The 13,663-nt window shown below is 37.1% G+C and overlaps 1 protein-coding gene across 10 annotated transcripts in view; it reads right to left on the reverse strand.

The window, feature by feature from the left end:
* METTL4 (methyltransferase 4, N6-adenosine) overlaps positions 1–13,663 on the reverse strand; it is a 518,759-nt gene that overhangs the window by 477,850 nt on the left and 27,246 nt on the right. Inside the window, exon 9 of one of the 10 annotated variants that reach the window (XM_059039429.2) lies at positions 8,008–13,634. The exons of 8 other annotated variants lie outside the window; for them this stretch is intronic. In XM_059039429.2, coding sequence (XP_058895412.1) covers positions 13,489–13,634 — 146 coding nt within the window. In that variant the 3' untranslated portion in view covers positions 8,008–13,488. Of the gene's footprint in view, positions 1–8,007; positions 13,635–13,663 lie in introns of those variants that run through there. One more of the 10 variants, XM_067015872.1, reaches the window with a different exon arrangement.

Below are 13,663 nucleotides of genomic sequence, written 5' to 3' on the forward strand. Positions count from 1 at the left end.
CACCTGCACAAAGAAATATTGGCAAGTGTCTCCAGATTGATTAAGAGCTTCAACTTATCTCCAACCAAAACCCAGTAGGTATTTTTCTAGAAATTGTTATCCTGATTCTAAAATTTATACAGTAATTCAAAGTACCTAGAGTAGCCAAAACAACATCATGTTAGGTGAAATAAGCCAGACAGAAAGAAAATATTCTATGATCTTACTTATATGTGAAATCTAAAATAATCAAACTCATAGAAGCAGAGAGTAGACTGGCAATTACCAGAAAAGGGAGGGGGAAATGGGAAGGTGATGGTCAAAGGGCACCAAATTTCAGTTGTGCAAGATAAGTAAGTTCTTGAGATCTGCTATACAGCATAGTGCCTAGAGCTAACAATACTGATTGTATACTTAAAATCTGCTAAGTAGGTAGATCTTAGGTGTTCTTAATACACACACAAAGGCACACACAAAATAATAACAATAATAGAAGTGGGAGAAAATTTTGGGAAGGTGATGGACATGTTTATGGCCTTGATGGTAGTAATGGTTTTATGGGTATATGCTTATCCCCAAACTCATCAAGTTGTATTCATTAAATATGTACAGCTTTGTACATGCCACTCATACCTCAATGAAGTGGTTTAAAAATAGAAAGAAGAAAGAAAGAAAGAAAGAAAGGGAGAGAGAAAGAAAGAGAGAGAGAGAGAGAGAGAGAGAGGGAGGGAGGGAGGGAGGAAGGAAAGATTGATTGATTTTGGAGTGAAACAGACTGGGGTTCGGTTCCCAGTTTTGCCACTTACTAGCCATGTGACCTTGGCCAAATCATTTAAACTCTCTGAATCTCACTTTGTTCATGTGTAAAATGAGAACACCACAGGAGGAATAATATGATGTCTGAGATTTTCTTTTTAACAATCCAGGTAGGAGTGGGCAGGGGTATGAATTAATCAAAACTGGCCATAGGTTGATAATTACTGAAGTTGGATGATGGATACACAGAGATTCATTACATCATTGTCTCTATTTTGCATGTATTTGAAATTTCTATAATATAAACCTTAGAAAAATTAATTTTAAAATATGAATGTCTCATCAGAAAAATGGATAATCAGAAGGAACTACTGATGATCCATGAAAGAAATATAAATGGTCAAACACTCTTAACTGTTTGATTTCACTAATATTTAAATGTAAATTTACATACAAAGATAATATCTCTTAAGTGATGACCAAAAGTAAGAAAGAAGAATAAAGGTTGTGAACTGATCTTATTTGATTTCAAGCCTACAGTAATCATGATAGTGTGGAACTGACATAAATAAAGACATAATTCAATGGAACAAAACTGAGAATCCAGAAACAGACACATTATATCTTTGTCAATTGTTTTCAACAAAGGTGCCAAGGCAACTCAATAGTGGAAAAGAAAGATTTATCAGCAATTAGTGCTGTAAACAACTGGTTATACATTTGAGAAAAAACGAACATTGACCTTTACCTCTATAAAAAACGCACACAGGAATGTTCATATAAACTTTATAATAGCCCCAGACTAAAAACAACACAAATGTCCATCGACAGAAGAATTATAGTAAGAAAATTCTAAGAATGACCCCCAATAACCCTCATCCTAATATACTCTCTTCTTCTCTGATTATGAGCTGAACCTATGAATATGATTATGTTACCTGTGGCAAAATGGAGATTAACCAGGTGAACCAATTAATCACAAAACCCTTTAAAAGCTGAGTGTTTTCTCTGGCTGATGGCAGAAGGTGAAGTCAGTGAGACAGGAAACACAGGAAGAATTTGACATACTGTTGCTGGCTCTGAAGATGGAGGGAGTACAGCCTCTAGGAGCTGAGAGCCACCTCTGCTATTAGCCAGCAAGGAAACAGAGACCTCAGTCCTACAACCACATGGAACTGAATTTTGTCAACAATCTGAATGAGCTTGGAAGCAGTCTATTCCCTACAGCCCCCAGATAAGTGTCCAGATTGACCAACAATTCCTTGCTTTGGCCTCCTGAGACTCTATGAAAAGAATCCGGTTTAGCCTGCCTGGTATTCTTACCTACAGTTTGTGAAATTAATTTTTAAAAAATAGTGTTGTTTTAAACTACTGTGTGGTAATTTGTTACACAACAATAGAAAACTGATACATATTTTGGTACCTGGAAGTGGTGTGTCATGATGATAAACACCTAAAATGTGACTTTGAAATTGGGCAATGGGCAGAGAGAGACTGGAAGATTTTGAGGAGCATGGTGGAAATCTTGAACAGACTGTTAGTAGAAATATGGACTTTAAAGATACTGCTGTTGAGGACCCAGAAAGAACTGAGTGGAACTCAGAGGAACATGCATTTGAAAACTAGAAGAAAGGAAATCCTTGTGTTGTAGAGACAGAACACTTAGCAAAATTATATCCTACAGTTATATAGGAGAAAGGAAAATTCAAAAGTGATGAACTTGAATACTTAGGACATTCCAAGCCAAGTGTTGAAGGTGTTTCCTGTTTTCTTCTTGCTACTTATAGTACAATATAAGGGGAGATAAATTGAGGAAAGAACTGCTAAGGAATCAGGACTTGCTGATTTGGGAAATTCTCGGCCGATCCAGACGGAAAGAGATGCTAAAAGTAAGAGATTGCTTCTGAAATCATGGCATTAAGAACAGGCTGGGCATGTAACCATACAACCCTTTGCTGAAACCCTGGAAAGATCAAAGGGTCAGAGTATTCAGCCACACAAAAGATCCTTCCAAGTGATTAAGCGTGTTCCTAACAGATCTTCTCAGTCAATCAAGAGGGACTTGAGATAGTTTAAGTGCACTGCCCCTCAGCCAAAACACAGAGATTTTCAAAAGATTTGTGGATTTGGCTCTTGTCTGATGGGAGTGAATCCCCTTGAATTCCAAACAAGATCCATAGGTTTTTGAAAATTTTATATCAGCAGACACAGTACCAGTGTGGACTGAACGGGAGAGAGTATAAAGTGAAAAAAAAGGCTGTCAAGTCCCCCTAATTCTACTGACAGTAGGAGGCTGATAAAACACTTCAGCTGTAAACACATGCTACCTTTCATAGAAAAGGATGATTCAAACTATTAGGTATAAAATAAGCTACAAGGATCTATTGTACAACATGGGGAATATAGCCAATATTTTATAATAACTATAAATGTGGTATAACCTTTAAAAATTGTGAATCACTGTGTTGTACACCTGTAACTTATATAATATTACTGTACATCAACTATATTTCAACTTTTTTAAAAAAGAAAGAAAAGAATGAATCAAAAGATGAAAACAAAAGCCTAGAGAGCAGAATCAGAGCTCAGAGGATGGAGCCAAGAACCCAAAGTGCAGAGCTCGGAACCACCCATTATTGCTAGGCCTTGAAGCTTTAATCAAAGAACTCTGCCTGGAATTTACCTGGCTGGATTTTTTAACTGCTTTGGACAAGGAAAATTGTTATTTTTTTCTATCCTCCCCTATTTTTCAACTGGAATAGCTATAAATCTTACGCTATGCCCATCCAACTACTGTGGGAGTGTTGGAGACAGATCACTTTTTACTTTAGTTCCACACATCCACAGATGGAGAGAATTTTGCCCAGGAGCTGTACTTAACGGATTACACCAGAGCCTGTTCTAACCTGATTTAGATTTAGATGATGAGATTTGGGACTTTTAAGCCAGTAGAATTTATATGATGGAATGATACCATTTCGAACCTTAGGATAGGTTGAATGTATTTCACTTGTGGGACAGGTTTGGATCATAGTGGGCCAGAGGTTGGGTCATATTAGGCAAAATTCTAAGAATGACTCCCAATGACCTTCTCACTTGTATAACCTCCACTTTGAGTTTGGTGGGAACCTGTGACATGATGAACTATCACTCCCAAGATTAGGTTACATTATATGACAAAAGGGAGATTATCCAGGTGGGTCCAATCTAATCACAAAAGCTCTTTAAAAACAGAGAATTTTCTCTAGATGGCAGTACAAGGCAAAGTCAGAGTCAAAGGATAAGAAGAACTCAGTGTGCTACTGCGACCTTAAAGATGGAGGGAATCATGGGCAAGGACCAGAGAGCAGCCTCTAGCAGTTGATTTGACTCCTAGCCAACAGCCAGCAAAGAAACAGAACTGAATTCTGCTATCAAACTGAACAACCTTGATAATGGATCCTTCCCAGGAGTTCCCTGGTGGTCTAGTGGTTAGGATTCAGTGCTTTCACTGCCATGGCCCAGGTTCAATCCCTGGTGGGGGAACTGAGATATTGCAAACCACACGGAGTGTCCAAAAGGTTAAAAAAAAAAAAAAGTGAAAGAAAGAAAATGGATTTTTCCCCTAGAGCTTCCAGATAAGAGCTGAGCCCAGCCAACACCTTGTTTTTGGCCTTCTGAGATCCTGAGCAGTGAACCCAGCTGAGATTGCTCAGACTTCTGTCCTACAAAACTATAAGCTAATAATCAGTGTTGTTTCAAGCCATTATGAGTGTGGTAATTTGTTATGGCAGCAACAGAAAACTAGTACATGAATAGGTAACACGTGGTATATGTCCATACAACTGAATACAACTCAGTAATAAAAAACGATGAATTATCAATACACACAAAAAAATGGAAGGATCTCAAAATAATGACGCTGAGTGAAGGAAGCTAGGTAAAAATAAATAAGAGTACACACTGTATGATTTCATCTATGTACAATTCTAGAAAATGCACACAACTCTATGATGCAGAAAACAGATCAGTGATTGCCTGGGGATAGGATGGGGAAGGGTGGTTAAGGAAGGTGGATTACAAGGGGCCATGAGAAAATATTAGGAGATGATGACTGTGTTCATTATCTTATTTCTGATGGTGGATTCACAAGTGTACACATAAGTCAAAGCTCATAAAACTGTATGTTATAAAATTTGCAATTTATATCATTATACCTCAATACAGCCGTAAAAATGTTAAAAGTAAGCCTCCTAGACAACTGTAGAAAAGATGCCCAAATAACATTTTCATTCAAAAGGTAGAAAATGCAGAGAAGCAGATTTTTTTAGTCCTGTTAATTTAGCCTCCAGTTAAAAAATAAATTGTGTGCACTATCTTCTATATTTCTATAAAAAACAATGTTTAAAGCTTACAATCTACAAAGAACAAAATGCTTCCTTTGTAACTCTTCTGAACTTGCACATTTTAGCTGCTGACTGTCTAGTAACATCATTACAGCCACTACCTAGAGTTAGAAAATAAACCAAAATTTAACCAGCATGTGCTTCTTGCTCTCCATTTCTCACATTGCTCAGTGATCTCGAAGTGATGTGCTTCTCTAAACTTCTGCATCACTTTCCATCTGTTCCCCAGCTTAGTGTTTACTGTATACTGTGGTTTGTTAAGCTCTCATGGTTTCTTGCAGGAGTCTTGTCTATTCCATTGAATTCAAAGATACCTGAAGGCCAAGAGTCCATTCATTCATTCATTAAATATTGGCAGTTCTAGATATGCTGATAAGAGAAACATAAATTTAAAATTGTCCTACCTCCCATAATCTACTGAGAGGGAAGATGTAAAATCTATTGTTTAAAAAAAAGGGGGGGGGGAGCCACCTACAGAATAAACCACTTTCTGATTTCATGATAAATGTGAGGAAAAACCTAGCTAGATAATCCATGTATGTGAAAAGTGGCTCTAAAAGCAAGAATAAAGGCTTTCCTTTAGGAGACAAAAAAAGGTGGATCACAAAATAAGAGGTGCTGCCGGGAAGACTGTGAATAAAGAGAAATAAGCATATATATTGAATACCTTCTAGGTACCAGGCACTACGCTAGGCACGTCACATGTTATTTCACTTCATCCTCATAATAATCCTACAAGGTCCAAAGATTAGGCCTCTTAACCTCAAAAAAGGAAACAAAACAGGAAAACATAGTTTAGATAATTATTCAAATTCACTCAGAGGCTAAATATTAAGACTCAATATATAGATCCAGCTGATCCAGCCTAGTTTTTTCCTGACAAAGGAAGGTCCATGAGCAAAAGCAGAGTCCTAAATTCAGGTAATAGCAAATATCCAGTAAGACTAACATTTAAGGCATATATGGGAATGTTGGGAGAAGCAGCTAAAAATCAAGCTAAGTACCATATGTTTTTCCTTAAAGATATTGACCAAAAATGATTTTAACACTGCAAATGACAATTCATTTGCCTTAGTCATCCAAAGTTATCCCACTGTTGTGTCACAGTTATCTGATAATTAGTACAAAGTCTAATCAGAAAAAGTTGATGAAAAAAAATTTCCCTCATGGTCTCCACTCCTGGAGATCAGTTTGTTTTTATATAGCCCCAAGAATTTAGACTGATACTGAAAAAGTCCAAGTTCACTCAAGTTCACAGAAGGCCCAGAAAACCTAGGTTAACTCCTAGGAATATTTAGAGGAAAATATTTAGTATAATTATCATGGTATTCTGTTATTGATTTGCTTTCAAGCTGGAGCAGACTGGTCAATAGAGCCATGAATTTGGACTTCCCTGGTGGCACAGTGGCTAGGAATCTACCTGCCAATGCAGGGAACACAGGTTCAAGCCCTGGTCCAGGAAGATACCACATGCCACAGAGCGACTAAGCCCGTGAGCCACAACTACTGAGCCTGCGCTCTAGAGCCCACGAGCCACAACTACTGAGCCCGTGTGCCACAACTACTGAAGCCCGCATGCCCAGAGCCTGTGCTCCGCAACAAAGAGAAGCCACCGCAATGAAAAGCCCACGCACTGCAACGAAGAGCAGTCCCCACTCGTGGCAACTAGAGAGAAAGCCCACGTGCAGAAACAAGACCCAACACAGCCAAAAATAAATAAATATAAAGTTTTTAAAAATAGAGCCATGTATTTAATTAAGACCCTCAATGGAGTCTGGGGTTGGTCTATACCCTGATAGCAGATAACCATGGTGCATTAAATAATTTACACCTGTACTTACGTTACTTAATCTAACAATTTGAACAACTACCTTCCAGTCCAAGTCTGTATCTTGCAGAAGAGCTTCCTTAAAAATGTAAATTTAAAATGGCTAATCTGATTGAGGTAAATACAATTGCATGGTAAATGTGCTAACAGCTTATGTCAAAGGGTTTAGCAGGCTATCTGATTCTGTGTGATTCTGAGTTGCACTCAGGCTATCAGTTCAACTAATGTCATCAAAATCTCTAACAAAAAATATTGTGTTAATAATCCAAGACTGATGATATCACATATTGAGAAAGGTATGTTTATATGACTACATATGAACCATCCTAAATTTGCTTCAGGCCGAACAGTGGATCCTCTGATTAGTAGCTGATGAGCCTATTAAGGTCTCAGGTTCATTAGCAGACATGGTACAACATAAAGTGTCTTAATTTAGGAAACAGAATAGAATTCAAGACTTGGTTCACTTATTAGCCATGTCAGCTCGCCTCTATGAACATGTTCTCTCATTATAACTACAACTTCATAAGACTGCTTTGAGAATAAAGTGATATAATTGAAGTAAAAGAACTCTGATAACCAGAAAACTATGCCAACAGTGCTGTGATGCTTCCCAGCATGTGGTAAGCCAACGGTACATGATATGTCAAATGAGGTAAATTGAGCAGCACCTTCAAGGAAGGGAAAGCCATTGAAGGTGATTATAATCCTCCTCTGAATCACAATCAGTACAAAATCCAATGTCTCACTGAAGCTGAAAACACAAATTCACTAAATATATGTCTCTAGAGTACCAAGCCTGAAAAGGTAAGATTTGGGGGCCTACAGTTTTCTGGTAAGAGTGAGTTTGAGCCATAGAATTTGGATGACTAGAACAGGACAAGGTAGATAGAGCCTACAGTGAGGATAGAGCAAAAGCAGCAACTAAAGCAAGGCTCAAAGTTAAGCCTCTGATATTCACATACTCAAAGAATGAACAAACTTCAATAATAACCATTTTATTTGGCAAAATCAGTAGATAAATTGGCAAACTTGACAGATAATCATTTCAATCTAACATTTTACTTAGTAAATATTTGTAGAAAATCTGTAAATATACTCTTTTCTCAAAATGCTAAGTGAAAGGCAAAACACAATAGATTACATATTCTATGATTCCATTTATATGAAATTCTAAGAAAGCAAAACTAATGATACAAATCATTTGCCAAGGGCCAAGGGTGGGAGGATGGGATTGACTGCAAAGGGACATATCAATTTTGGGGGATGAAGGAAATGTTCTATATCATGATTATGGTGGTAGATATATATGTATGCTTTCAAAACTCATTGAATTCGACACTGATAATTAGACAATTTTATTATGTGAAAAGTATACCTAAAAAAAAATTTTAAGGCTTATATATTATAAATCAGCATGCTTTTCAAAGGACCATTTCAGTAAAAATATTTTACTTAGTAAACAAATATTTATTTGTAGAAAATCTGGAAATAATATTAAAATTTTTTTCACAATCATAAGCAGTTCTTTTTTTTCATTTTCTAATTTAATTTTTATTTTATATTGGGGTATAGTTGATTTACAATGTTGTATTAGTTTCAGGTGTATAGCAAAGTGGTTCAGTTATATATGTACATATATCCTTTCTTTTTCATATTCTTTTCCCATATAGATTATTACAGAACACTGAGTATAGTCCCCTGTGCTAGACAGTAGGTCCTTGTTGATTATCTATTTTATATATAGTAGTGTGTATCTCTTAATCCCAAATTCCTAATTTATCCCTCCCCCCACCTTTCTCCTTTGGTAACCATAAATTTGTTTTTGAAAACAATGGGTCTATTTTGTAAATAAGTTCATTTGTATCATCTTTTTAGAGTCCACGTATAAGTGATATCATATGATATTTGTCTTTCTCTGTCCAATTTACTTCACTTAGTATGATAATCTCTAGGTCCATCCATGTTGCTGCAAATGGCATTATCTCATTCCTTTTTATGGCTGAGGAACATTCCACTGTATATATGTACCACATCTTCTTTATCCATTCCTCTGTCGATGGACATTTAGGCTGCTTCCATGTCTTTGCTATTGTAAACAGTGCTGCAATGAACACTGGGGTGCATGTATCTTTTTGAATTACGGTTTTCTCCAGATATATGCCCAGGAGTGGGATTGCTGGATCATATGATAGTTCTATTAATTTTTTTAGTTTTTTAAGGAAACTTCCACACTGTCCTCCATAGTGGTTGTACCAATTTACATTCCTGCCAACAGCATAGGAGGGTTCCCTTTTCTCCACACCCTCTCCAGCACTTATTGTTTGTAGACTTTTTGATGATGGCCATTCTGACCAGTGTGAGGTGACACCTCATTGTAGCTTTTATTTGCGTTTCTCTAATAATTAGCAAATTTGGGCATCTTTTTATGTGTTTTTTGGCCATCTGTATGTCTTCTTTGGAGAAATGTCTATTTAGATCTTCTGCCAATTTTTTGATTGGGTTGTTTTTGGTTTTTTTGATATTCAGCTGCAAGAGCTGTTTGTATATTCTGGCGATTAATCCCTTGTCAGTCACTTCGTTTGCAAATACATTCTCCCTTTCTGTGGGTTGTCTTTTCTTTTTTTTTTTTTTCACGGTACGCGGGCCTCTCACTGTTGTGGCCTCTCCCGTTGCAGAGCACAGACTCCGAATGCGCAGGCTCAGCGGCCATGGCTCACAGGCCCAGCCACTCCACGGCATGTGGGATCTTCCCAGACCGGGGCACAAACCTGTGTCCCCTGCATCGGCAGGCGGACTCTCAACCACTGCGCCACCAGGGAAGCCCTGTCTTTTCATTTCATTTATGGTTTCCTTTGCTGTGAAAAAGCTTTTAAGTTTAATTAGGCCCCATTTGTGTATTTTTGTTTTTATTTTCATTACTCTAGGAGGTGGATACAAAAAGATATTTCTATAATTTATGTCAGAGTGTTCTGCCTATGTTTTCCTCTAAGCATTTTATAGTATCTGGTCTTACATTTAGGCCTTTAATCCATTTTGAGTTTATTTTTATGTATAGTGTTAGAGAATGTTCTAATTTCATTCTTTTACATGTAGCTGTTTTCCCAGCACCGGTTATTGAAGAGACTGTCTTTTCTCCATTGTATATTCTTGCCTGCTTTATCATAGATCAATTGACCATAGGTGCATGGGTTTATTTCTAGGTATTCTATCTTGTTCCATTAATCTATATTTCTGTTTTTGTGCCAGCACCATACTGTTTTGATTACTGCAGCTTTGTAGTACAGTTTGAAGTCAGGGAGCCTGGTTCCTCCAGCTCCATTTTTCTTTCTCAGAATTACTTTGGGTATTAGGGGACTTTTGTGTTTCCATATAAATTTTTAAATTTTTGTTCTAGTTCCATGAAAAATTCCATTGGTAATTTGATAGGGATTGCATTGAATCTGTTGTTGCCTTGGGCAGTATAGTCATTTTGACAATACTGATTTTCCAATCCAAGAACACAGTACATCTTTCCATCTGTTTGTATCATATTCCATTTCTTTCATCAGCATCTTATAGTTTGCAGAGCACAGGCCTTTTGTCTCCTAGGTATTTTATTATTTTGATACAATGGCAAATGGGATTGTTTCCTTAATTTCTCTTTCCAATATTTCATTGTTAGTGTATAGAAATGCAAGAGATTTCTGTGTATTAATTTTGTATCCTGCAACCTTACCAAATTCATTGAGGAACTCTAGTAGTTTTCTGGTAGCATCTTTAGGATTTTCTGCAAACAGTGACAGTTTCACTTCTTTTCCAATTTGGATTTCTTTGGTTTTGGGGTTTTTTTTCTTCTCTGACTGCCATGGCTAGGACTTCCAAAACTATGTTGAATAAAAGTGGTGAGAGTGAACATCCTTGTCTTGTTCCAGATCTTAGAGGAAATGCTGTCAGCCTGATCTCACTGATCTTAGAGGAAATGCTGTCAGCTTATCATCACAAGTATGATGTTAGCTGTGGGTCAGTCATATATGGCCTGTATTATGTTGAGGTAGGTTCCCTCTATGCCCACTTTCTGGAGAGTTTTTATCATAAATGGGTATCGAATTTTGTTGAAAGCTTTTTCTGCATCTAATGAGATGATCACGTGGTTTTTATTCTGCAATTTGTTGATGCGGTGTACCACACTAATTGATTTGAGGATATTGAAAAATCCTTGCATCCCTAGGATAAAACCCACTTGACCATGGTGTATGAACCCTTTGTATTGTTGGATTAGGTTTGCCAGTATTTTGTTGAGGATTTTTGTATCTATGTTCATCAGTGATATTGACCTGTAATTTTCTTTTTTTGTAGTATCTTTGTCTGGTTTTGGTATCAGGGTGATGGTGGCCTCACAGAATGAGTTTGGGAGTTTTCCTGCCTCTGTAATTTTTTGGAATAGTTTCAGAAGGATAAGTGTTAACTCCTTTCTAAGTGTTTGACAGAATTCACCTGTGATAGATAGAATTCATCTGGTCCTGCACTTTTGTATGTTGGAAGTATTTTAATCACAGTTTCAATTTCAGTACTTGTGATTGGTCTGTTCATATTGGTCTGTGATTGGTCTGTTCTTCATGGTTTAGTCTTGAAAGACTGTACCTTTCTAAGAATTTGTCCATTTCTTCTAGGTTGTCCATTTCATTGGCATATAGTTGCTTGTAGTAGTCTCTTATGATTCCTTTGTATTTCTGTGGTGTCAGTTGTAACTTCTTTTTCACTTCTAATTTTATTGATTTGAGCCCTTTCCCTTTTTTCTTGATGAATCTAAAGGTTTATCAATTTTGTTTATCTTTTCAAAGAACAAGCTTTTAGTTTCACTTATCTTTTCTATTGTTTTGTTCATCTCTATTTATTTCTGCTCTGATCTTTGATTTCTTTCCTTCTACTAACTTTGCGTTTTGTTTGTTCTTTTTTCTCTACTTGCTTTAGGTTAAGGTTATGTTGTTTAGTTGAGATTTTTCGTTTCCTGAGGTAAGATTGTATTGCTATAAACTTCCCTCTTGGAATTGCTTCTGCTGTATCCCAAAGGTTTTGTATTGTCGTGTTTTTGTTTTCATTTGTCTCTAAGTATTTTTTTATTTCCTCTTTCTTAGGTGATCCATTGGTTGTTTAGTAACATTGTTCAACCTCCACATGTTTGTGGTTTTTTTTTTTTTTCCAAATATTTATTTATTTATTTTTGGCTGTGTTGAGTATTCGTTGTTTCATGCAGGCTTTCTCTAGTTGCGGTGAGCAGGGGCTACTCTTCATTGCAGTGCACAGGCTTCTCATTGTGGTGGCTTCTCTTGTTGCAGAGCACTGGCTCTAGGCGATTGGGCTTCAGTAGTTGTGGCACACAGGCTCAGTAGTTGCAGCTCATGGGCTCTAGAATGCAGGCTCAGTAGTTGTGTCACATGGGCTTAGTTGCTCCACAGCATGTGGTATCTTCCCGGACCAGGGCTTGAACCCATGTCCCCTGCGTTGGCAGGCAGGTTCTTAACCACTGCACCACCAGGGAAGTCCCATGTTTGTGTTTTCTACAGTTTTTTCCTTGTAGTTGATTTCTAATCTCATAGCGGTGTGGTTGGAGAAGATGCTTGATATGATTTCAATTTTCTTAAATTTACCAAGGTTTGCTTTGTGGCCCAGCATGTGATCTATCCTGAAGAATGTTCCATGTGCACTTGAGAAGAATGTGTATTCTGCTGCTTTTGGATGGAATGTTCTATAAATATCAATTAAGTCCAAACAGTGTTTACTTTCTGACATTATTAAGAATTTATTTTTCTTCTAGAAAAACAAGCAAAACTAAAAAGTAATTGAAAAGTGACCCTGAATGAAATTTAAAACCCTCCAAAAAATGTTTCATGAACTCAGTACAATGATGCAGTACTCAGCAGGTCTTTGAATACATTTTCCAGAATGTAGCAGTATACTAGACATTCTAAATTCAGGTTGTACAGGGGTCAGGTAGACAATATAAGTGACTGGCATGGGACAAGGTTACTGTGATAAACTGAAGAGTACAAGGCCCTTCCCAAATGAGCTGCCACCACTGGGTCCCACAGACTGATGCCAGGAAAGAACACAGGCCGCAGTGTAGCCAGAGTTTCTGATGTTTAAAGAAAGGCAGAAATATGGACTTATTATGTGAAATTTCCTGATTTTTTAGAATGATGGCTCCAATTTTTTTTACAACACCATATGGCCCAAACAAAACACACCCATACATAGAATTGTGACCTCAGGTCCATAGTGCATGCTTCCTGAACTTTATCAGTAACAAAGTCTTGCCATCATTCTAACTGCTTACCTCTTTATTTGCAGAGCCCAGAATAATGTGAAATACTAGTGCAACTGAAGTAAAATTCATCTCAAAATTATATGACAGATAGTCACTTCTCATCATTTTGCTGAAAAACCAAGTCCTGTTTACATCTCTACGCGTATTGGTCGGTAATAAAAGGAAAAATCTATTAGAATGAAGGGAGAAGGAGTGAGGAAAAACTGAAGAAAAACACAATTTTAAGGACATAGTCAACTTTTAGACTCCAGAGCAACAAAATAATCCACATGTTGAAATTTGAGAACTTCATTGCCCCAACTAGTCCAACCTGGCTGTAAATTTCGAGCAAACAATTCCAAACATTCCCCCTCTGGCTTGACATAGTCTTTTAGAACCTCTGTCCAGAAAAAAAAAGAGAAAAAAACA

Source organism: Kogia breviceps, chromosome 15 (assembly GCF_026419965.1).
Source record: "Kogia breviceps isolate mKogBre1 chromosome 15, mKogBre1 haplotype 1, whole genome shotgun sequence".
NCBI classification, from domain to species: Eukaryota; Metazoa; Chordata; class Mammalia; order Artiodactyla; family Physeteridae; genus Kogia; species Kogia breviceps.